This window comes from Erpetoichthys calabaricus, chromosome 9, assembly GCF_900747795.2.
Source record: "Erpetoichthys calabaricus chromosome 9, fErpCal1.3, whole genome shotgun sequence".
Taxonomy (NCBI): Eukaryota; Metazoa; Chordata; class Cladistia; order Polypteriformes; family Polypteridae; genus Erpetoichthys; species Erpetoichthys calabaricus.
Window position 1 is genome coordinate 81934767 of NC_041402.2, and position 26070 is coordinate 81960836.

At 39.9% G+C, this 26070-nt stretch overlaps 1 protein-coding gene across 1 annotated transcript in view; it reads left to right on the plus strand.

Moving 5' to 3' along the window:
* Positions 1-26070, plus strand: part of si:dkey-234i14.6 (uncharacterized) — a 136252-nt gene that overhangs the window by 30847 nt on the left and 79335 nt on the right. The window contains exon 2 of the mRNA XM_051932017.1: positions 3311-3487. Coding sequence (XP_051787977.1) covers positions 3311-3487 — 177 coding nt within the window. The remainder of the gene's footprint in view (positions 1-3310; positions 3488-26070) is intronic.

Consider the following 26070-nt stretch of genomic DNA (forward strand, 5'->3'; position numbering starts at 1 on the left):
CTTGAAACAGGAACAGCACAGTTATTTATTGTAGTGGGATCTACCATTCTCCTAAACACAGACGCATCAATCAGGCAGGGTTATGGCCAGAGTAGTGACCAAGTAATCCTGTTTCCCACATTTATAATGTTCCTTGCATCACTCATTAATGGCAAGCACTTATAATGCGACCATGATCGACATGGATCTGCTTTAGCTGTGAGCTGCTTCCGCATTAGGATAAACTGTCTTCCATAGATGCAGTGATCGAACTTCAGGACTCTCTTTGGCATGTCGTTCTGTTGGGGTGACTCCCAAGTGAGTTTAGAAACCTTACAACATCTACATTTTCCATTTACTTTGTGTGTGCACTGGCTTGTTAAGGGGCAGAGGTAGTTGGAGACTTTTCTGTTTACTTGCAGCTGGTCCTATGTATGTGTGTGGTACACACTGAAAGCAAAATCCAAGTCTGCAAACTGGCAAAACACAAAATTAATTTCTCATCTGCATACTTTAGGACATGTAGGCCTATGTGGATCATGTAAGTATTTTGTATAGTCAAAAACTGATCCCACAGCACTGGGGCCTCATGTATAAATGGTGCGTACGCACAAAAATGTTGCATAAGAATGTTTCCACGTTCAAATCGTGATGTATAAAACCTAAACTTGGCGTAAAGCCACACACATTTCCACGGTAGCTCATACCCTGTCGTACGCAAGTTCTCCGCTCGGTTTTGCAGACTGGTGGCACCCAGCGTCAAAGCAGTGCTACTGTTCCTCTGTGGTTACCCTTTCTTTTTTAGATCCACATCGCAAGCTTTCACATGACACTCAGACGGTGGGCTACGACTCGCCTTTTCACGCCGATTTTGATATGTGACAACTTCTTTTTGATTTTGGGCATTGTGCGACTTTGTGAACATGAGTTTTCGAGTTTCTCCGACACACTATGTCACTCGATCAACTTCCTTTTGTTGTTTATACCACTGTTTAAACCAACAAATAGTAAGTTTTTCCTTGCCTTCATTTTTCTATTTTCCCTCTTGCTTTTGCCATTGCCTTTTCACAGAAGGCTGAGCTTAAGGGCTATTTATATTGATTTGCATATTCAAAGAGGCGTAATTCTGGGAGGAGTTGGGGCGGGACAGAAGGCGTGTGCACGTGTGTTACTTTTCATGCTGATCGGGATTTATGGAGCAGAAGAACGTGGAAGTTGGTGTTCGCACAAATTTATGCATCTGGATTTTTTTGTGCATAAGCACATTTCCGCGTTTGTGCTTACGTCATGTTGTAGTGCGAATTCTACGCATGGCGTTATGCATGAGGCCCCTGGTCATGCATATGTCAGTGTAAAAGTAAAGGGGCCACCTGTGGTAAGTATGCCCAATATGCATTGCAGGTCTGAGCAGGGCATTGGACAGGGGAACCAACATGATCGTATGAAAGAGATAGACTGGGTTTAACTACACAGCTCCCTCAGAACATTAGATAATTAGTCCGCTGGCCAGAGAGAGAAAACTAAAGGCAGCAATTACTCCTGGCCTTCCTTCTTCCTTACCCTCCTTTCCCTCTTCTGTGTTGGGTCAATATGCTTGTTCAGTCTTTTTCAAACAGCTCTGTCCTGCACCTCCTTGCGAGTCAAGCCCTTTTCTTTCAAATCTGTTGTTACTTTATCCTTCCATCTCTGCTTTGGCCTCCCTCGCTTTTTCTTCTACTGTACTTCCATTCCTATGACTCTTTTGTCCATATATTCACTGTCTTTCCCCATCACATGTTTGCATCTAACTTCTTCTCCTACACTCCTTTTACTGCCCATGTCTCAGCTCTGTACATCATTACTGGTCTTACCATCGTCCCAAACACCTTACTTTTAACCATCACCTTAATTCATCTATGACACGATACTCCTGATACCTTCTTCCAGCTGTTACATCCATACTGCACTGTATGGGTTATCTCTGTATCCATCTTTCCATCTTGGGCTACCACTAACTCTAGATATTTAAATTTATCCACTCTTTTCAATAGCTCTCCCTAAGTCTAACTTCTGAATCCTGTTCATCGTTAAACCCCATATATTCTATCTTCTTCCTATTTATCTTCTACCCTTTTATCTTCCAAAGTCCTTCTTCATTCTTCTAACTTCCTCTCCTCTTCCTCATTTCTGGTGCTAAACAACACAATGTCTCCAGCAAAAAGCCTAAGAATCAACATTTTGCGACCATTTTGGGCAAGGGAGGTGCTCTCATAGTGACACCTAGCACAGAATGTAGTATTTGTTGCACCTTCTTTTATATTTTAAAGTGGCATAAATATAATTTTTGGATTTATTTTTAAATACATTACAGTAACAACATGCTTATAAATGTCAAGTTCAGGTTTATTGTCATGTGTACATTAAACAATGAAATTCTTAATTGAATGTCTCATCATAATAACAACAGTAATGAGAAACCAACAAAAGATACAAAAAGTTAAACAGCATACAAAAAATAGCAACATGAATATGCAGTTATATACAATACTAGCCGAACTGTCCAGTCTTGCCTGGGTATATCTGCAAAATGTATTTGTTTCAACTGTTGACCCTTTTGTCAGTGCTGTCTGAAATGCAAGAGACCCATCCCTTATCTACACCACCTTTCTGATAACTACCAATCTCTCTGCTCTCATCAAATGAGAATTTGTTCTTTTTGTGTGTGATTGGATTTTATAATGAGGATAACTCCTTTCTGGACTGGAACCATGAATGTTACTTCTTTGTATTTCTTGATTTGCTGTGATTTCAAGAACAGATGTTTAATCCCATCTTAATAAACTAAATGGCTTGTTGAATAATCTGTATGGGGAGGGGATGGAGAGATTGGGGTCACAGACATTGCTGCAATTTTACAAATGCAAAGTTCACTAAAAAGGATGGTTTGGAGTTTGAAAACGTTTTATGTGGGATTGAAAAAAAAGGAAATTGCACCTTTAGGATTTGTCAACACCATATACCTCTTTAGAATCCATATATTTCTCAGGAAAGGGTCCAGATTTAAATAAACAGGGAAAAATTGTCTTTAGAAAATTCAAAAAGGCAAAACACAACCCATGATGAGTCAAAACATCCTTCTCTTAGGTCTTGATCAGATTTAGGTCTTGATCCATTACCACCCATCTCACTGACAGACTATATTTTAAACTGGATCAATTGCAATTCAAATACAAAATTTTGAGAAAATTGGCTCACCTGTCTCTACGTGATTGGCATTTTTATTTATTTATAATTATATCTTAATTTTATTGATACATATTGGTGATTTTTTTTTTTTTGTTTTTCTTGGCAGTTTACAGAAGAATACTTCAGGCGGATAACATCTTCTGAATGTCCAAGGATCATTGTGGTAGCAGATGGTTCATATGGGGAGTCATGTTCAGTTCTTGGGATCAGTTCAGATTACATAGTAGAATCCTGCAATGCCTATGGTGTCAATGCTACTATAGAACGCCTGGATCAGAGACAGGTAAGCAGCTTTCCACATTAAATAAAATTAATCTGTCAATTTCATTGTATACATTGAACAATATAAATTGTGTAAATAGTTGTGTGGTGTAAATAGATAAATCACAACAATACAATGGACTTGATGATCAAGAAATACAATGTTAGGCATTGCTTAAAAGTGAATTTAAATTTGTCAGATGAGTGACTAGAGAACATGGGGACACTATCACAAATGCAAAGAACAAACAGTGCAATAAAAGCTTGTTGTCAGGCAAAAATCATTCACAATTAGGGTTATGAGGTTCATAAGCAATAATATTATTATGAAGCAGGTTTTATCATTTGCCATGATTTTTTGTACTGGAATTTTGCTGTGGCTCTTGTATTGCCCAATACTGCTTAACTTTAACTTTCAGTGTTTTCTTTGTTTCGAAAAAGTGGCATAAACAATAAGAAAGCAGCTGCAACAAATTAGATGAAGCCATGCCTCATAAACACTGGCTTATAAAATAGGAGTATAGCAGAGTTCAATGCTATTTGTAACTGTAAATCTCTTCTGTACTGCTGATTTTTCAACTGTATGTGTCCTCAGATCTTCTTATTACTTTATTTGGGTTTTTTAAAAAAAGCAATCAGACTATGCCAGAATTATTTACAATAAAATTATTTTGGCATTAAGGCTTATTTTCATAATCTAGCCAGATGGGGAAACATTTATTCTTTACATTTTCCACTCATTTTCCCCTCATTTATCATTTCTGGTTTCAGTCTTTTGTTTACCTTTCAGTTGATTTATGCTTCTCACTTTATGAATGCTGCTGTAATACAAAAACAAAATTTATTTTTATATGCTATGTTATCCTTTGTCCATTTTCTGCTAGACTTACTGTTTCTAACATCTTTTTATTGCAATAAACTCTCCAATTTGGATAATTGTGGTTTCCTGAAGGAGACATTTTTTATAAACAGGACATATAGGCACTTTCAAGCAGGGCAGCATTCAATGTATAGGAGTTATATGACAAGGAGATAAAGGTACAAAATAAGCTGGCTGCATTCATGGCCAGAGGGTAGTCAAAAAGTCAGTGAACACTCTAAGGAATGTAAAACCAACAATCAAATGGAAAAATTACTAAACCAAAATTACTGACCAAATGCAGTTTGTAAACAAAGAAGCCTAAAGCTACTTTATTTTGTTTACCCCTTATTAAGTTACCAAAGATTTTTAAATCAAATAGATCAAAAGCTAGGATGCATGCCGCCATCTTATATAGGTAGCATGTGACGACAAAAGGTGTCATGCCATGCAAGGATCAACATAAAAATGTAGCCAACCACAGCAAAGCATAATAATGATTAAAATGATAAAAGATTTTGATCTTTTCATCTTAAAAAATGACAATGTGATAATTTCAGAAATTAATCAAAGATGCAAATGCATTATACATACATGTTCAGTTCGGAATTATTCCATTTTAAAAGCAACAGCTTCTGGACCTACTTTTCCATTAAAGGTACATTTAATATGTATATGTTTGCTTGCTTTACTGAGAGTAAGTGCATATATGTGAATTTCCCCTTGGGATTAATAATGTATCTATCTATCTATCTATCTATCTATCTATCTATCTATCTATCTATCTATCTATCTATCTATCTATCTATCTATCTATCTATCTATCTATCTATCTATCTATCTATCTATCTATCTATCTATCTATCTATCTATCTAATTATGTTGTCTTTATGCTATATGGCAGTGAAGCAGCCTTAAAATAATAAGCAAAAAGTGTAATATGAAAGAATCTGGATGAAACATGGCTCTTTGCTGTGATTATCCAGATTGCGGAACTCAAAAAAGGCTCTTAAAAACTGATAAAAAAGCTTCTAAACATAAAGTAGGTCTGACCCTGAAAATCCTAAGCAGGCTTGCAAGTTAAACTCACAAAAAAAAAACAAGGCAGAACTTACAAATTCAAAAAGGGGGAAGGGAACCAAGAAAACCCTTGGGGTTTTAAGAGGCGTTTGTCTAACAAAATGATTCAAACAAGCAAAGAAACAAAATAATGTTTCAAAGAAGTGAATCCAAAAATAATCAAAACAATGTCCAGAATTCAAAAAGTCAAACCTTAAACTGTCAGAATCTGGTTTAGAATTTTTATTTTTTATAATTTCTTGGTTTCTACAAATTATTTGCAGATTATTTATAAGGTTTCTGAATCCATGGAATTTTTTATTTTGAAAATTGCTAAGAATAATTCAGTTCTTTTTCTTTTCAATTTGGAAACTTTTTGCACCCTTTTGCTAGTATGCAGTTCCTGAAAGTCACATGTCATAACATCAATAGGGTAATGCTTTAAAAGCCTGCACCACACGCTCCTGGTCATCCTAACTTAGATTCCCAAACACAAAAAATGTAATATATTTTTTATAGTTATTTTTTAAATTACTGGGTTTAAAAATTGTTATGTTCTTTGAACATGATTTCTGTTTTATGTTTTGCTTTGATTATGTGTATAGCATATGAATTACTATTTTGTTTTCTGACTTCAATTCTGTTTACATGTTCCAAGCTGTGTGAATTAAATGGTAGTCTTCCCAGTTATGGTCCATGCATAAATGATTTTTCCATGCTATCTTTTGATTTCATTTTTTTCTCAAAATTGATTCTTTTGAATGACCCATTTAAGTGTATTATTAGTTTTGATTCATTTAATTTTTAGAATGAAACGCTTGTGCATATATAAAGATCTATACAGATATAGTGATGTGTATGTCTCAGACTTGCACAGCAGAGAAGGAGGAAAGTTCAGATTTCTAAAAAAAAATCAGCTTTATTGTTGTGAAGACAAGAACATTCTCAAAGCATTTATTCAAACGGGAGCTGTCACTCAAAAACACTCAGCATGCATGCAGTGACAATGACGTTGTCCTGCATTAGCTCCATTCTCAGATCAAAAGAACAAATAGCCTTCATGCACAAGAGAGGAAACAGAAACTGAGAGCAGGGCCGGTTTTAAATGTTCCCTCCATCAACCATCAGGCGACAGACATGTTACGCGGTGGGCCTGTGACCATACAGTTACATTGGTGGTGAACAACCAATCCTTTCCTGTGTTAACAGCAGACAGCACAATTAGGGGGTTGTCAGGGTCTCAAAAATCTCACTATATATTTAAAATTAATTAAATATGTATCATGATGGTAATTCATATGACATTTACCTGTAGTGTTGCAGAATCACAAGTGAATGAGAAACTTGCAATTTGTTTGTAGGCAATGATTCAGTTCTTGGATCAAATTAATGAGGTTTGTGCAACTGGTTCTCAGGTAAAGATTTGTTCATAAATCAAATAAATGAGAATCAACTAGGTAATGATTCAGTGTGATGATGGTACATGTGCAGTATAGTCACTGAGCCAAAAAAAAATTGTGTGCTAAAGTAACTTTGAATGCAAATATTTGTTAGAAATCAGAATCATATTTTTATTAGGTTCAGTTTTGTGTGACTAATTTGTTGAATGTACAGTACAAAGTGACATGCACACAATAGTTTTACTATTGTTTATATATTTAGTTTCAAACAATTCCAATTATGAATTGTGTAAAACAAAACAATACATTCTGATGTAAGTGTATTGTTACTGCATTGTTCTTCTATGACAAATGAGGAATCTTCAGTGACAGAGTTTTTGTTCGCCAATATTGATAAAATTTGAACTCAAAAGTATCAAGTATGAAGTGGGCCAGACTCATGATTCAGGCAGTACTTGCGCATGCATTTTCATCATTTACCAGCCTCAATAAAAATGAAAGAAACTGATGATATCACTCAGGACAGGCATTTGCTTTAACACTGTCATTGAGCTACACTGAATAGATTTTCGATCGATTCATTTGATTCACTGAAAATAATCTTTCAAAAAGAAATAATTACTCCTGAGTCGCTCATCAGTACAAAACTGTAGTAGAAATGCAGTTATTCAGAAAATCAAAAAATTACTTCAAGTAGAATCCAAGGATGGGCACCAAACAACACCAGTAGTAACTCATGCCTCAGCACAAAGCTGCAGCATCTCAACCCTTTATACAGTATAGGCTGATGGTGATCTCCACAGGAGGCCCTGACCCCTTGTCTCAACATGTATAAAACAAGGAATCTGACTAACAGAGAAAATAATAACACAATGATTACAGTGATAAAAAACACATTATGTGAAAATAACAAATTACAGAAATTAACAAAAAAAATAACATGAAAAATAACCAGAAATACCACTAATCTACATAAAAGCACCAAAATAAATAAACCTAACAAAAGAAATCAAAGAGTGAGAGACAGCGATCTATTTGAATCACAATTGTCTTAGCAGGGTAAGCATTGCAGAAATAAAATGAGAGCTCAAAATATGAGAAAATAGTATCAGCAGAAGGAACAGTTAGCTCCAGAGTAGCTTCCTCCATATCTGTTCTGTGGGTAAATACATATACTATCTATCTTTCATCCATCATGGAGGTGTTTAAGAGAAATGGCAGTGGAGTTTTTAACTAGATTGTTTTATTGGAATCTTGGAAAGTGAGAGGATGCCTGAAGAGTGGAGAAGAAGTGTACTGGTGCCAATATTTAAGAATAAGGGGGATGTTCAGGACTGTAGTAACTACAGGGGAATAAAACTGATGAGCCACAGCATGAAGTTATGTGAAAGAGTAGAGTAAGCTAGGTTAAGAAGTGAGGTGATGATTAGTGAGCAGCAGTATGGCTCTCATGCCAAGAAAGAGCACCACAGATGCGATGTTTGCTCTGAGAGTGTTGATGGAGAAGTATAGAGAAGGCCAGAAGGAGTTGCATTGTGTCTTTGTGGACCTGGAGAAAACATATGACAGGGTGCCTCAAGAGGAGCTGTGGTATTGTATGAGGAAGTCGGGAGTGGCAGAGAAGTATATAAGAGTTGTACAGGATATGTACGAGGGAAGTGTGACCGTGGTGAGGTCTGGGGTAGGCGTGATGGATGCATTCAATGTGGAGGTGGGATTACATCAGGGATCAGCCCTGAGCCCTTTCTTATTTGCAATGGTGGTGGACAGGTTGACAGACGAGATTAGAAAGGAGTCCCCGTGGACTATGATGTTTGCTGATCACATTGTGATCTGTAGCAATAGGAGGGAGCAGGTTGAGGAGCTCCTGGAGTGGAGATATGCTCTAGAGAGGAAAGGAATGAAGGTCAGTAGGAACAAGACATGTGTGTAAATGAGAGGGAAGTCAGTGGAATGATGAGGATGCAAGGAGTAGAGTTGGCAAAGGTGGGAGAGTTTAAATACATGGGATCAACAGTACAGAGTAACAGAGATTGTGGAAGAGAGGTGAAAAAGAGAGTGCAGGCAGGGTGGAATGGGTGGAGTGTCAGGAGTAATTTGTGACAGAGAGTTATCAGCAAGAGTGAAAGGGAAGGTCTACAGGACGGTAGTGAGACCAACTATGTTATATGGGTTGGAGACGGTGGCACTGACCAGAAAGCAGGAGACAGAGCTGTAGGTGGCAGAGTTAAAGATGCTAAGATTTGCATTGGGTGTGATGAGGATGGACAGGATTAGAAATGAGTACATTAGAGGGTCAGCTCAAATGGGACGGTTGGGAGACAAAGTCAGAGAGGCGACATTGCGTTGGTTTGGACATGTGCAGAGGAGAGAAGCTGAGTATATTGGGAGAAGGATGCTAAGGATAGAACTGCCAGGGAAGAGGAAAAGAGGAAGGATTAAGAGAAGGTTAATGTGATGAGAGAGGACATGTAGATGATGGGTGTAAGAGAGCAAGATACAGAGGACAGAAAGATATGGAAGAAGATGATCAGCTCTGGCAACCCCTAACAGGAGCAGCCGAAAGAAGAAGATGTATCTTTCACCCTTCATTAAAATAATCAATTAAAACACAATGCCCTTTTAGAGATTTTGCTTTAATTGAAAAACATATAGGACTAGGTTGGTGGCCTGATTTGTGCTCCTGATGTCAGTGAAAAAAGGCAAAATAATTATGTTGACCCACATATACTATGTGCCAACCATTTTTAAAGCTTGAGAAGCCTATAGCTTACTAGCTGTCTAATTTGCTGGACAACAAATAAAGAATTAATGTGTCAAATATTTATTAACACTATGATTAGTTTTTCACATTTCTATGAGTTAAAACTAGAATGAATTCCCAACACCTTAAGATATTGTAAAAAGAAAATAGAAAAGATCCAGGTCCAGATCAACTGCGTGTTTGGCATGCCATTGGCTGTATGTACAGAATTGTGTATATTTTGATTATGACAGTTGCAGAGTTTAATAAAGGTTGGCATACAATGCCAACATTCTTTTCATCAGTATTACAGTTTCTTTATTGTCATATCTGGCAGATGATAAGCCTCCTGAAATCAAAGGATTTTAGTGAAATATCTATTCTATTAAAATAATATTTTTATATTTCAGAAGACATTATGTTACTGAATATAAAAAATAATAAATAGCATCAAAGACAGATAATGCAAAAAAATGCACATTTTTTTTTGTACCTACTGGTCTTTATCTATTTGTACTTAGGATGGCTTTATTGACTACTCTTCCTCCTTAATTGGCAAGATGCCAAAACATCATCACATCTGTGGTTAATCTGCATAAAGTTTAATATTTTCATGTAAACCAAAAAAGAAAGTTTGAATCCAAATGTCACAGTATTTGAGCTGTTTTTAACTGAGAATAGTTGTAATTTTTCATATTAATATTTGACTGTTTTCGCGGTCAAAAGTAATTTCTAGGTAAGCAAGAGTAATTTTAGCCTCACCTCTTTTTCATATTTTAATATTTCTTTCTTTATATTACTAGACCTTAGATATAAAGGAGTTTTACACTTCCCCATTATACACAAATGAAGCTTTCTTACATTATGCTATTCTAGTTTCCACAGTTTTAAGAGAACATTTAAATGTGTAGACCTCTCAGGATAATGTTATGTCTTGAAATATTTAGATATACTAAAACATTACAGCAATACACTATTTCATCCTTTAAGAAGCCAAAACAATACGCAATGCTTTCAGAATGGATTAGCCTGCTTCCTGCCTTAGGAGACACTTTTACTGACCTGTGATTTATTCCAGCCTATTTTAACTGCACCCTCTTTTACTGTGGCTGGTTTCCTCTGGCACATTCAGGTCTAATCAGCCAGAGGATGGTAGATTTCTGTTTCTGAGGGTCATGTCAGTTGCTTCACCTCTACTTTCTGCTGCCAAAACTTTACACCTACCACATTTACTTCAGTCACAGTGGGTTAACTGATAAACAAGCCTTGTGAAGGTTAAGACCCCCATTAAATAGCAGTGAATCATTTTTTTTTATTTGAATGCTATAAATCTGAGGTATGTAAAACAGTTTGCTTTAGAAGGCCCTGACCTTTGCAGTGTTCCAAATAGACTTCAGACTCAGCAGCAGAAACAACAGATAAGCAATGAATTGGCGGAGAGATGCTGGTCAAGTAACAGGACTAAGTTGTGCACACTCATTTTTTATAAGCACTGTAGAGCACCTCAGAGGACTAAAGCTTTGAGCCAAAAGTCACTCCTTAAAATTAAGTATCTTTCAAATATTCTTCAGTATCGAGATAGAAATTCCACTTCTGTCTCAGTGCGTATCTGAACATGCTTCAGTAGTAATCATTTCTTGTGTGACATTTGATAAGTGGTGTTACCTCAGTAAAACCACATCTGAAAATGTATGAAACAAGTAAAACTAGGCAGTCTGTAAGCTAGAGTGAGATTCCTACCTGTGTATGTCGCTACAGAGATACAGGAAGTTGAAGCACAGGTATAGAATGTGTCCAGTGCACTTGTCATTAATTTATTAGTTTTCTGCATGTATCCAAGTTCTTTTCACACCCTGTATGTTCCATTTTCTTTAAATCCTCAGCATACTACATACCCAAAAATAAACAGCTATTACTCTGCTTATGCAATAAAGGGTCTGCCAGAGGCTGAAGAGTAGCGAGTGCAATGCTACAGAGTTTTAAAAGAAAGTATTTACTGCATATGATTAAAAACCTTAGTTTATACCAATACCAACTAAATAGAGCACAACAAAATCTGGAACTATAGGGATTTCTCTCCAAAAAAGTGGATTTTACAGTACAAAACCAAGACATTTTTATGATTCATAACCCTAGAACCAAGTTTCTTTTTGTCCCACAATATGCCAGCTATCATTATATACCAAACTTGGATGTCATATTCCATAGCATTGCAAAGTACTGTTTGGAAACATTTTGGACCTAAACATATCTCTAAAAACAAGTATTGCAGTAGCAGTTACATTTTTATTTTTAGGGAAAAAAATAATAATCTACCTATCTATCTATTGCGACAGCACTCCAGGTGTGCCAGTTAATCAACCCAGACAAACGCAGGAGGCACACTTATAAAAGCACACATGATTTTATTTTATTTTCTTCCCTTGTGCTTGCGAGAGATGGGAAAGACATTTCCCACAACAACACAGTCCAAAGCACAAAACACTGCACAATACTTTCCTGCTTTTCTTTACTTTTCTCCTCCACTCCTCCTCTGCAAGCTTTGTCTCCCTCCTCCCGACTCTGGCTCCCCGAGTTCTCTCTCTGTTGGCCCCTTTTATATGTTACCCGGAAGTCCAGGTGTGGTGAAAGGATCACCCATACAGGCTCTGAAGCAGCTGCAGTGCCCCCTGGCGACACCCCCGGATTCGAACAGAGCTGTATCCAACTCCATCTCCCATAAAGCTCTGCAGGAATCTGAAGCACCGCTGCCACCCAGGGCGGCTGCCATCTAGCATTCCAGGGGAGGTAATGCTCTGTCCACACTTGCTCCTCCGGTCCTTCCAAGGAAGAGGCGTCCCGGCCGGGCAAGGATCCCAGCCGTCTATGACACTATCTATCTATCTATCTATCTATCTATCTATCTATCTATCTATCTATCTATCTATCTATCTATCTATCTATCTATCTATCTATCTATCTATCTATCTATCTGTATCAGGCATGTCAAACACGCGGCCCCCGGGCCGCATGCGGCCCGCAACAGAAATCTGTGCAGTCCGCATGACAGATCCTAGTTAGCACTAAACTTGTACAAAATGATTACTATCGTTTGTGATGGAATCATTCTGCATCTTCGGTGTTACTTATTGACTTTTCTTACTTCTGCCTTCTGACAAAAGCGCGTTTTCCCATGGCATTATGGTACCGAAAACGTCATCTGCTAGTATAGCCACGAGCCTTGTCCAATGTTAATGAGCCGCGACATCGCAACTGAACTGCTAGGCTGCAGCAGCCTGGCAGCAGGGGCAGCCTTAGGCATGTGCAAACTGTGCACCTGCACAGGGCCGCCACGCCAATATATATTGGATATAAAACAGAAAGAGAAAATAACGACACAGCTGACGTCAATGTGGCTGAAAAACATTGTGTTTCTTGTTAATTAGTACGCTGTATTTACTAATGTCGCTCGAGTCGGAGCAGTAAGCAATATGTAGTATTATAACGTTCTGCCGTAATGAGAATATCATGGGCCGCCACTTGGTTTTCAAGTTACGGACATGTGCATATAGAAGCGTGTCATGAGCACAAGGCAGCTATGCAGTGTCCGCAACTGACGTGGCCATCCGCCGTGCATAAGATACCATATTGACATTGGCGGGTGAAGGGGCCACCGATTCTTTCTCTGCCACGGCCGCCACGAGCCTAGAGCCGCCCCTGGCAGGCTACACTACTGGCTGGACTGCTGAGACTGGCCACAGGGCAGAACTGACCATCACAAGTAGTAATAGCTCGTATATTTTCACGTTTTTTTGCTCTAGTTTTATGTAATTTGGTGCTAGTATTGTAACATACAGTTAGTGCAGACTACAGCTGAAGATCTGAAGTGGACGTGAGAAGTTGGTGAGTTGTTTATTAACAAATTTTTGTGATTTTGAGTTTGTAAAATTAGTGTAGGTCAGGGGGGTTTTTTGCATATCGGCTTATTTTACAATATAAACTTTGAAGTAAACTTAGTAAAGTAAAATTTGATTTTTGGAGGATTTGTTTTCCAACTTGAATTACTGAGCAATGAATTCAGTGAGGGCGGCACGGTGGCGCAGTGGGTAGCGCTGCTGCCTCGCAGTTGGGAGACCTGGGGACCTGGATTCGCTTCCCGGGTCCTCCCTGCGTGGAATTTGCATGTTCTCCCCGTGTCTGCGTGGGTTTCCCCCGGGCGCTCCGGTTTCCTCCCACAGTCCATAGACATGCAGGTTAGGTGGATTGGCGATTCTATATTGGCCCTAGTGTGTGCTTGGTGTGTGGGTGTGTTTGTGTGTGTCCTGCGGTGGGTTGGCACCCTGCCCGGGATTGGTTCCTGCCTTGTGTCCTGTGTTGGCTGGGATTGGCTCCAGCAGACCCCCGTGACCCTGTGTTCGGATTCAGCGGGTTTGAAAATAGATGGATAGACGGATGAATTCAGTGAGCGTTTTCATAATTTCAGTTCACACGAACAGGACTTTGCGCTGTTTACGTCACCATACTCTTACAACGTTGAGAATGCGCCCAAGAATATCCAAATGGATTTGATTGAACTGATTCTGAAGGCAAAATACAATGAAGTTGGTGTGCCAGGCTTGTATGCTTACCTGCTACCCTCGTATGTGCAGATCCATAAGTTGGCATCGAGAGTACTGTCTATGTTCGGAAGCACTTACCTTTGTGAGCAATTGTTTTCGTTAATGAAAGCTACCAAAACCCCACATCGCTCAAGACTTACTGTCAAGCATCTTTCATCCCTCATAAAAGTTGCAGCTGCACAAGATTTCAAGCCTGAGATTGACGAACTGGTTACTAACAAGAGATGCCAAGTGTCGGGACAAAAGAAATAAATCTCACACTGTAAGACTCCTACATAAGCAATGAATATAATATAATGAATATAATATAATAATATAAGGACCTAGCTAAGAGGCTAAGACTCTAATTGTACGATGTTGTATGGAGATTGTATGGAAATAAATTGCTTTTCTTTAAACTTTAAGTGTTACATTTTTTAAAGTTTTCAGCATTGGAAAGAAAGCTATAGTAACTTTGTATAATAGTATTTGTTACAGTGCGGCCCGCTGACGCACGTGTGGCAGTCGAAGCAGCCCACCAATGGTAGTGAGTTTGACATGCCTGATCTATATACATTGTGACAGATGGCAGCCGGCGTCTTTACCCGGCTGGGACACTTCCTTAAGGGAAGGACAGGGGGAGATGGCTTTTGAAGGGCGCTATCTCCCGCAAACTGCTATTTGGCAGCCCCCCGGGGTGTAAAGGCGCCTCTGTTTCCCACATGGCTATATGGAACTTAGTATTGATCTGCTCAGCCCTGTTGGGTTCCAGGGATGCTGCTGGGGGAGCTGAGGGAGATGCAGATCCTACATTGGACTTCCACCGCACCTTGGAGTAATTCCAGACCTCCCTAACGAGCCATCTGGAGTTGTCCTGGGTGTGGCTTAAAAAGGAGCCAGGTACCTCACAGAATGAGCCAGAGTTGGGAAGTGGAGGACAAAGCTTGCTGGGAGAGGAGTGGAGGCGGGAAAAAAAGAAGAATAAGAAAGAAGAAGGGACTGAACATTACTGCCGGTGCTTTTGTACTATGCTCTGTAGTGGGGAGCGAGGAAAAGGCTGCCCCATGAGAAATAAATGTGTGGTGCCTTGGACTTGTGTCTCTGTGTCTGACTGTGTCTGGGTTTGGGAAGCTGTATGCCTCCGTTATTCCACAACATATACAACTAAACACACACAATATATCACTCTGAAGCAAGAAGTAAACAATTTGTAACTATGTAACTTATAATTATGTACTCATATCCAAACCTTTACTTTCTAAGTTGTTTTTTTGATAATTCCCCTTGAAACAATTTCTGTTTACCATTGGACACAGAGAAACCATACATTTTGTACAATAGATTGGAATTTTTGTGCCACAACTCACACATTTACTCCTGCCTTGCTGTTGCTCCACATAAATTCAGTGTGTTTTTATTTATTTATTTTTGCTGTTGTTGCATTTTTCTTGCATTTCGCATCCAGAATAAATTAAGTACATATATACATTTTTATACCAGCTTCTTCCAGTGGTGGGTTATGGAGGTGGGGACAATGTTTTTGCTGGCAGCCCTGGGCACAGTACTAGTCATACAGACTCACACACCTTAACCATTGTTTCTCAACCTCTTTTGAGTTGCAGGTTGCAGTTCCTGGATCTCAAGCATATGAGAATAATTCACTGTATAATCTGTCCCAATCCCGCCATGGCCATCGAAGGGATCAACAGACCTATGCGAAATATTTTTAATATATACTGCTCAAAAAAAATCAAAGGAATACTTTTTAATCAGAGTATAGCATCAAGTCAATGAAACTTCTGAGATATTAATCTGGTCAGTTAAGTAGCAGAGGGGGTTGTTAATCAGTTTCAGCTGCTTTGGTGTTAATGAAATTAACAGGGGCAACAATGAGACGACCCCCAAAGCAGGAATGGTTTAGCAGGTGGAGGCCGTTGACATTTTTCCCTCCTCATCTTTTTTGACTAGTTTTGTATTTGGCTATGGCCAGTGTCACTACTGGTAGCATGAGGCGATACTTGGACCCTACAGAGGTTGCACAGGTAGTCCAACTTCTCCAGGATGGCACATCAATGAGTGCCATTGCCAGAAGGATTGCTGGGTCTCCCAGCACAGTCTCAATCTCAAGGGCATGGAGGATATTCTAGGAGACAGGCAGTTACTCTAGGAGAGCTGGACAGGGCCGTAGGAGGTCCTTAATCCATCAGCAGGACCGGTATCTGCTCCTTTGGGCAAGGAGGAACAAGATAAGCACTGCAAGAGCCCTACAAAATGACCTCCAGCAGGCCACTGGTGTGAATGTCTCTGACCTAACAATCAGAAACAGACTTCATGAGGGTGGCCTAGGGGCCTGACACCTTCTAGTGAGCCCGATGCTCACTGCCCGGCACTGTGGAGCTCAATTGGCATTTGCCATAGAATACCATAATTGGCAGGTCCACCACTGGCGCCCTCTGCTTTCACAGATGAGAGCAGGTTCACCCTGAGCACATGTGACAGATGTGAAAGGGTCTGGAGAAGCCATGGCAAAAGTTATGATGCCGGTAATATCGTTCAGCATGACCGGTTTGGTGGTGGGTCAGTGATGGACTGGGGAGGCATATCCATGGAAGGACGCATAGACCTCTAAAGGCTAGACAACGGCACCTTGACTGCCATTAGGTATCGGGATGAAATCCTTGGACCCATTGTCAGACCCTATGCTGGTGCAGTGGGTCCTGGGTTCGTCCTAGTGCATGACAATTCCCGGCCTCATGTGGCGAGAGTATGCAGGCAGTTCCTAGAGGATGAAGGAATTGATACCATTGACTGGCCTCCATGCTCGCCGGACCTAAATCCAATAGAACACCTCGGGGACATTATGTTTTGGTCCATCTGACGCTGCCAGGTTGCACCTGAGACTGTCCAGGAGCTCAGTGATGCCCTGCTCCAGATCTGCGAGGAGATCCCCAGAACCCCATCCATCGTCTCATTAGGAGCATGCCCCAACGTTGTCAGGCATGCATTCAAGCACATGGGGGCCATACAGACTACTGAGTACGATTTTGAGTTGGTTCAATGAAATTTCGGCAAAATGGACTAGCCTGCGCATCATTTTTTCACTTTGATTTTTGGGGTGTCTTTGAATTCAGCCCTCTGTAGGTTGATAATTTTCATTTCCATCAAACGATGTGGCATCCTTCATTCCTAACACATTACCCAATCCATATCAGCATAGTTATACAGCAGGATTTTTTTCCCATTGAGATCTGATGTGTTTTCAAAATGTTCCTTTAATTTTGTTGAGCTGTTTATTTCTAATCTTGCTCGCGTCATAATCCCAACTGAATCCCCCCCCCCCCCCCTTAAAGGCCTCACTTCAATATTATTTCCCATTTGTAATTGTGCTCATTTCTGACCTCCTTTTGGTTCAGAGGAGTTAAAAACAGGATAAAAAAACTGAAAAATTGCATACTTGTGAAGTTTCACAGTTTTACTAAATGCAGTACAGTAATCCCTCCTCCATCGCGGGGATTGCGTTCCAGAGCCACCCGCGAAATAAGAAAATCCGCGAAGTAGAAACCATATGTTTATATGATTATTTTTATATTGTCATGCTTGGGTCACAGATTTACGCAGAAACACAGGAGGTTGTAGAGAGACAGGAACGTTATTCAAACACTGCAAACAAACATTTGTCTCTTTTTCAAAAGTTTAAACTGTGCTCCATGACAAGACAGAGATGACAGTTCTGTCTCACAATTAAAAGAATGCAAACATATCTTCCTCTTCAAAGGAGTGCGTGTCAGGAGCACAGAATGTCACATAGATAGAGAAAACAATCTCTAGCAAACAAATCAATAGGGCTGTTTGGCTTTTAAGTATGCGAATCACCGCGGCACAAAGCTGTTGAAGGTGGCAGCTCACACCCCCTCCATCAGGAGCAGACAAAGAGAGAGAGAGATAGAGAGAGACAGAGTTTGTTTTTCAGTCAAAAATCAATACGTGCCTTTCGAGCTTTTAAGTATGCGAAGCACCGTGCAGCATGTCGTTTCAGGAAGCAGCTGCACAAAAGATAGCAACGTGAAGATAATCTTTCAGCATTTTTAGACGAGCGTCCGTATCATCTAGGTGTGCGAACAGCCCCCCTGCTCAATCCCCATACGTCAGGATCAGAGAAAGTCAGCGCAAGAGAGAGAGAAGAGTAAGCAATCTAGCTTCTCAGCCATCTGCCAATAGCGTCCCTTGTATGAAATCAACTGGGCAAACCAACTGAGGAAGCATGTACCAGAAATTAAAAGACCCATTGTCCGCAGAAATCCGCGAACCAGCAAAAAATCCGCGATATATATTTAAATATGCTTACATATAAAATCCGCAATGGAGTGAAGCCGCGAAAGGCGAAGCGCGATATAGCGAGGGATCACTGTATTTACAAATCAAATATAGTATCAATTCCTCAACTAATGCATCATTCTTAATAGTGTCAAAACTGTGATCAGAATCTGACTCAAGCTTTGTGCGTAATGGTGCAAAAAGATGAGCAGTTGCTGAAGCCATTTATTTCCTGTCCTTTACGCACAGTTGTGACATGTAATAAACATGACCAATCGTAAACAACTATATATCATTTAAATGGTCTGAAACTCAGCTATCCAATGGTAATGAGCCTTACACTGTATGTGGCTTGAAGTAGGTGAGACCTTTGATAAAACCAGATTCACTCTTTTGTTACACACTGCTCGTCACGGAGTATGTGTGTGCAAAATGCAGATTTTAATAATGGAAGAGAGCAGACAACATGTAAACTTGTGATTTTACTTGAAAGAAGATATGGATATGTAAAAATATCACTATTGCTTTTGATTGACTTGTGAGTATATTGCAACAACAACTTTGAAATATGGCTGTGTCCCACTGGCGGGACACCTCGTGCTTAAGTGCCTATGATAGTCCATCCATCCATCCATTTTCCAACCCGCTGAATCCGAACACAGGGTCACGGAGGTCTGCTGGAGCCAATCCCAGCCAATACAGGGCACAAGGCAGGAACCAATCCCAGGCAGGGTGCCAACCCACCGCAGGACTATGATAGTCCAGTGGCATCATTTTTTATCTTCCACGTGACTTTTTTTTCTGTAACCTCCCTTCAATAATATCTCAGAGCAGCCTGTGATAACTAAGTGCATGCCAAGCCTTCTCCTCTGTCATATTCAAATTAATTTATTTAATGTCCTTTCCTCTCCTGAATTTCTCAGCACCTCCTCATTTCTCATTCCTTCTCTCCCGTTTATTCTCTCCGTTCTCTCCATCCATCTCAGACCATTTAATATCTGCTTTCATTAGGGTCTAAATCAATTCTTAGATAGATAGATAGATAGATAGATAGATAGATAGATAGATAGATAGATAGATAGATAGATAGATAGATAGATAGATAGATAGATAGATAGATAGATAGATAGATAGATAGATAGATAGATAGATAGATAGATAGATAGATAGATAGATAGATAGATAGACAGATAGATAGATAGATAGATAGATAGACTTTATTAATCCCCATGGGGAAATTCACATACTCCAGTAGCAGCATACTGATAAAAAACAATATTAATTAAAGAGTGACAAAAACACAGTGCAAGTTAAAAAGTGCAAGGTGGAGAGTGAGAGGCAGGTATAACAGTCAATAACATTGTATAATGTTACCGTTTACCCCCCCGGTGTAACTGAAGAGTCGCATAGTGTGGGGGAGGAACAATCTCCTCAGTCTGTCAGTGGAGCAGGACAGTGACAGCAGTGTATCGCTGAAGCTGCTCCTCTGTCTGGCAATGATACTGTTCAGTGGATTCTCCATGATTGACAGGAGCCTGCTCAGTGCCCGTCTCTCCACAACAGATGTCAAACTGTCCAGCTCCGTGCCTACAATAGAGCCTGCCTTCCTCATCAGTTTGTCCAGGCGTGAGACGTCCCTCTTCTTTATGCTGCCTCCTCAGCACACCACTGCGTAGAAGAGGGCGCTCGCTACAACCATCTGATAGAACATCTGCAGCATCTTATTGCAGATGTTGAAGGACGCCAGCCTTCTAAGGAAGTATAGTCGGCTCTGTCCTCTCTTGCACAGAGCATCAGTATTGGCAGTCCAGTCCAATTTATCATCCAGCTGCACTCTCAGGTATTTATAGGTCTGCACCCTCTGCACACAGTCACCTCTGATAATCACGGGGTCCATGAGGGGCCTGGGCTTCCTGAAATCCACCACCAGCTCTTTGGTTTTGCTGGTGTTCAGTTGTAGGTGGTTTGAGTTGCACCATTTAACAGAGTTCTTGATTAGGTTCCTATACTCCTCCTCCTGCCCACTCCTGATGCAGCCCACAATAGCAGTGTCGTCAGCGAACTTTTGCATGTGGCAGGACTCCGAGTTGTATTGGAAGTCCGATGTACTGTATATAGGCTGAACAGGACCGGAGAAAGTACAGTCCCCTGCGGCACTCCTGTGCTGCTGACCACAATGTCAGACCTGCAGTTCCCGAGACGCACATACTGAGGTCTGTCTGTAAGATAGTCCACGATCCGTGCCACCAGATATGAATCTACTCCCATTTCTGTCAGCTTGTCCCTAAGGAGCTGAGGTTGGATGTAGTTGAAGGCACTAGAGAAGTCCAGAAACATAATTCTTACTGCACCACTGCCTCTGTCCAAGTGGAAGAGGGATCGGTGTAGCATGTAGATGATGGCATCCTCCACTCCCACCTTCTCCTGGTATGCGAACTGCAGAGGGTCGAGGGTGTGGCGGACCTGTGGCCTCAGGTGGTGAAGCAGCAGCCGCTCCATGGCCTGAAGTCATTCAGCTCATCAGGATGTGATACCTTTGGGACTGGGGTGATGCAAGATGTTTTCCAAAGCCTCAGGACTCTCCCCTGTTCCAGGCTCAGGTTGAAGATGCGCTGTAGAGGACACCCCAGCTCCAACGCACAGGCCTTCTTGCTTTAATCTCTTTCTTAGAGTTTCCATCTTCTGTCATTTTGCTATACTGACCCACCTGTAATTCTTTCTGTAAACTGTTACTTGCAATTCATCATATCTGTACTTTACAGTATTCATAGCTTTTTCTTTTTTACACTAATTTTCATTCTAATGTTATCTGCTGTGGCATAAAGACAGCCCAACATAGTTTGTAGCCCATATCTTGTGCTTGCTCTTAATGCTTGATCATCTGCAAATTTAATAGTTGTCATCATCTATCCTCCAACTTTTATTCTTATATCTAATGTATATTCTCTAGTTCTTCTCTCTCTCAATTGCTTATGTAGTAACACTGAAAAGACCTGGTGAGACAAGGCAGTCTTGTATAACTCCTGTTCCAATGATACAAGGCTCTGTTGTTTCTTCTCCAGGTGCCACCCTTACTCTTTGTCTCATATACAGTGCGGATTTCAGTGTTCAATCTTTCCAATCTATTCCTCTACACTTCAGGTACATTCGTCAGTTTGATCCTGTTTACTCTATTGATTATCTTCTCATATGCAACAAAATACAAGTTTATCTAATGGTCTTTGATGTCCTAACTAAAACAATAATACTAATGTAACAGCATATAGTCAATGGATTTTTGATAGTGAGGGAGTATTGTATCATATAATATCACATTCTTGTAATTGCCCTGTTGGGCTATAATCAGCTCTATTTTCTGTAGTTTATTGCATCAACAAATACAATTAATTTATCCTATTAATTTATGCAATTTTTGTAATTAGTATGCAAAGCTTATAATTGGAATGACAATTAATAAGAATAAATGGGATTGAAAGCATTCTTTCTAGGTATTACCGATCAATTATTGGAGTTTCACTGGACATATTTTTATTTTACGTAAACATTTCATGCAACCCAGTTTCCACAGTGTGGGTGTCCTTGATAAAACAGTCGTGATAAATTTATGTTATTCCATTCAATCTGCCAAGAATGAGTTTTATTCTTCATGCTCTTCATGCTGCTGTAATTTTTTTTTTGTTTCCACAGAATAACTTTAAATGATTACTCTACCTAGCCAGAGCTGCACACTGTCACATTATTCTATACTCGGAGAGAATTCTTCTCTTAAAAAATTAAATATGTTTAGCCCCAAAAGGAAAGCACCAAGGTTGATCATATTGAAAACAGGAAGACAGAAAAGAAATTAGGGGGGAGCTCAAATGATATGGCTATAGACTTAGAATACCAATGAGACATGTGGTATAAGTGAAGGAAGTCTTCTGCAATAAAGAATGTCATTTGTCATTGCTCAGTACTTCTATGTCATATCAGTTTTCTTTTTTTAGAAACACTGCATCTGATAATCATTTGAATGTATATTATTTCATGTCTGGTGTGAAAATAATAATTTCTTTGGCAAGAAAAAAACCCTGACAGGGTGCCAGAGTGAACACATGCACATCCCACACACCAAGGCCAGTTCACCTAACCTGTATATCTTTACATAGTGGAAGGACATGAAGGAGCCCCACGGAGAACATGCAAATTCTTCACAAAGAGGACTTGGGACTTGATCCCTGGTCTCCTTACTGCAAAGCAGTAGTGCTAACACTGTACCACTGTGCCATCCGTGAACACTCAATATAAATTTTAAATCCATGAAATTTTGAAAGATGCTTAGCTTCCATGTTCAGCATTTTATTTCAGTATTGCTGTTATTAACACATTGTTGAGAGGAAAAGTAGTAATTATCTTATAAATACTCCATATTATGTGAGTGAACACATTCTGTAATTATAAGTGCAGTAGATGAGCTAAGGTATCAAAGGAAAAAAATATATATTAAGCTGAATGCAAAAATAATTGAATAGTTTTTTGCTATAGAGATCATTACATTACCTGACATTCTCAGACCAACTTAATATAGTTTAGAGTTGCAAGGGATTGAATCTTACCTTGACAGTGTTTTAGCATTGACAATTAATCCAAGAAAATCAAAGGGGGGAGAGAAACAGGAGTAGTGTTATTCTACTTACTGTATATCTTGATAAGAGTTGTCCATATGTGGTATTTGATCTTCAGGAAGCATACTAGAATCTGCTATGCACAACAGCATTTTTATTTTAATTAGGTGATTAATTAAGTTTTCAGTAGCATTTTCATAAAAGTAAACATTTTTCAAATGTCATTTAAATTCAAAATAATAAAAAATTATATATGGTGTTTATAAAAAATGAGTAAAAACTGGCATGAGAGTTACTGTAATTCAGTGTCAGAAATGCTTTCTACTTCTAAAGTAGAAAGATCCTTGTCCTATTTTCTGTAGCTGTGAAATGCAGAAATGAGGCAAGAGCAGGGACAGCAGCTCAAGGAGAAGGCCTTGCTATGTTCCTCTTTTAATCATATTTCTGGTGCTTGTTGCTTAGTTACAATTTTAAACAAGGCTGGACCATCTTCCATGGCTTTATAATCTGGACAAAAGAGGCATGGAATACCATGGCTTGGGTCTGAAGGACACAGAAAATTATGGTGCTCTTGTTGATTTAAAAATCAAAGAAATACATATTACTCTTCAAAGCACTTAGGTTGGAAAATATAAAATCATATACAAAAAAATGTACTCTTCAGAAATACATTGTACAAAGATTTCATCACGTCAAGGTATGATTCAGCAAAACATCTTAAGAAATAAAATTAGATATGCTCTGTAATGCTAATAAAAATATAAATAAGTTGTTGTGAATTTCCCCTTGGGGATTAATAAAGTATCTATCTATCTATCTATCTATCTATCTATCTATCTATCTATCTATCTATCTATCTATCTATCTATCTATCTATCTATCTATCTATCTATCTATCTATCTATCTATCTATCTATCTATCTATCTATCTATCTATCTATTTTATAGAGCATTATGTTAAAAAATAAGTAGTGCAGCACAGTGGAGAAGTAGTTTGACCTGCTGCACAGAGATGGACTGGCCATCAGGACCACCAAATTAATTCCCATGCTGTCACAAGCTGTAACACCGACTGAGAGAAGATGGGAGTAAATGAGAGAGAGAGATACTAAATGTGAGCAGCCGCACAGTATGAATTGTCCTCTACCATCCTAACCTTGTTACTTAACCCAAGCGAAGAAGAGGGAAGTGAGTGACAGAAACAAGAGAAGGATGAAGATTTCTTCAAAAAAGTGGAATGGGATGGGTCTGAAAACTAAGAGTAAAGAATACAAATTATTCCAACAAGAGCAAGGGGCAGCAGCGTCAACTCAGCAAGCAAAGACAGTTCATCAGAAGGTTATCCATCCATCCATCCATTTTCCAACCCGCTGAATCCGAACACATGGTCACGGGGGTCTGCTGGAGCCAATCCCAGCCAACTCAGAAGGTTATCATTAAAAGAAATTTTAAATTATTTAATATGCCATAATCGTGAAAGTTTAGGAACACAGTGTTAAACAAGACAATGTGAATAGGTAAAAAATTGCAATTTGATATTATTTTCTCTAGTTTAATGCGGGCACTGATCTAAAATGTTTCATGCTTTTTTTAACAAAGAAGAACAAGTTTCAAATCCATGTGGTGTGGCATTAACATTTGTTAGCATGTAGTTAACAAAAGTTTTTGTGACAGCCAGTAACGTGCTGCCTGACAGAGCCTGTGCTGTACTAAGGGTGGACAGGTACAGTGAGTTTAGCCTCAATCTTGTCACTTTTTTTCTTTTTTCCATTCTGTCACGGTATGTAAACACAAGACATCAAGTAGATGAGTTTCTTTACTATTTATGAGGTCTCAAACACCCACCTTCCTTATTCCTCCTCACTGCATCATATGCATTTACTTCTGGATAAGCATTCATTGGTTGTCAGCTCTCACGCACACAGAGCCCACTCCTACAACTAAAGACATGATTTTGTCAGGGCAAGTCACAAACTAGTTGGAGTTAGTTGCTCGGTAAACCACACTACGGGAGTGTCCTGCAGACTGTCTCTGACTCACTGTGATATTGCGGGTCTATGCCTCAGAATAACAGGCCAGTTTTAAATAAATAATCGCTGCACTTGTGGGTTAAAAGAGGGGGCATGGTAGTGTGGCCGAAGTGGTTCCCGGGCACGATGTGGGCTTGGGTGTTTCCACACTGAAGTGCTAATCGCCACACCTGTGTCACGTCCCCATTATATATAGTAGGAGCGCAAGTGCGGAGGGAGAAGAAAAAGATTGGAAAAGAGAACGGAGGTTGAGGAGGAAGAAGAGGAAGCTGGAAGCTGAGAGCTGGTGCAGTAGTGAGTGAGCGAGCAGGAAGAGCAAACTCGCTTGTAATGGAAGGCAGCTGGGAAGTGAGCCCTGGTGGGGTGTTTGGCCGGCACCCGGGGGCAGAAGGATTGGGTCACTCCTGCTGAGTTTTGCAGAGGAGCAGGAGTGACCACAATTGAGGATGGCTTGCCGCAGAAGGCAGCGGAAGTCGGAGGCTTGGGAGGTGGAAGCCCTGGTGTGAGCGCCCTGGTCTCTGGGGGAACTCGAGAGTCTCGGTCTGGCAGAGCCCTACGGAGCCAGGGTCCAATAGGCTACCAGACCATTAGGAGAAGTCAACTGCAGGTAGGGCAAATCCCGTGGTTCAGGGCCCGGATGGGAGAAGCATGGAGAGCCGCCAGCTAAAGAAGGCACCATGTTTTTAAAGAAGGGACTGCTTCCAGCCATAGTATTTTAACCTTGCTTTTAAATGGAATATTTATTGGATTATTTTAACCTCCACTTTGGATCACCCTGTTTTTAATGCATTGTTTATTTGTTGAACCGTTTTGAACACTGCACTATTGTTTTGAACACTTTTTGGTTTGGACTGTTTTAAATAAAAACACTGTTTGCACTTTGCAGCTTTCCGCTTGCTTCATTTGATGTCCTCATTGTCCAGCTCATCAGGTTACATTACCGACAATGTCGGGTTCAAGAGGCTCCCAGAAGAGTGGTGGGAGCATGGAGCAGACCCTGAATCATCACACTCACTAAT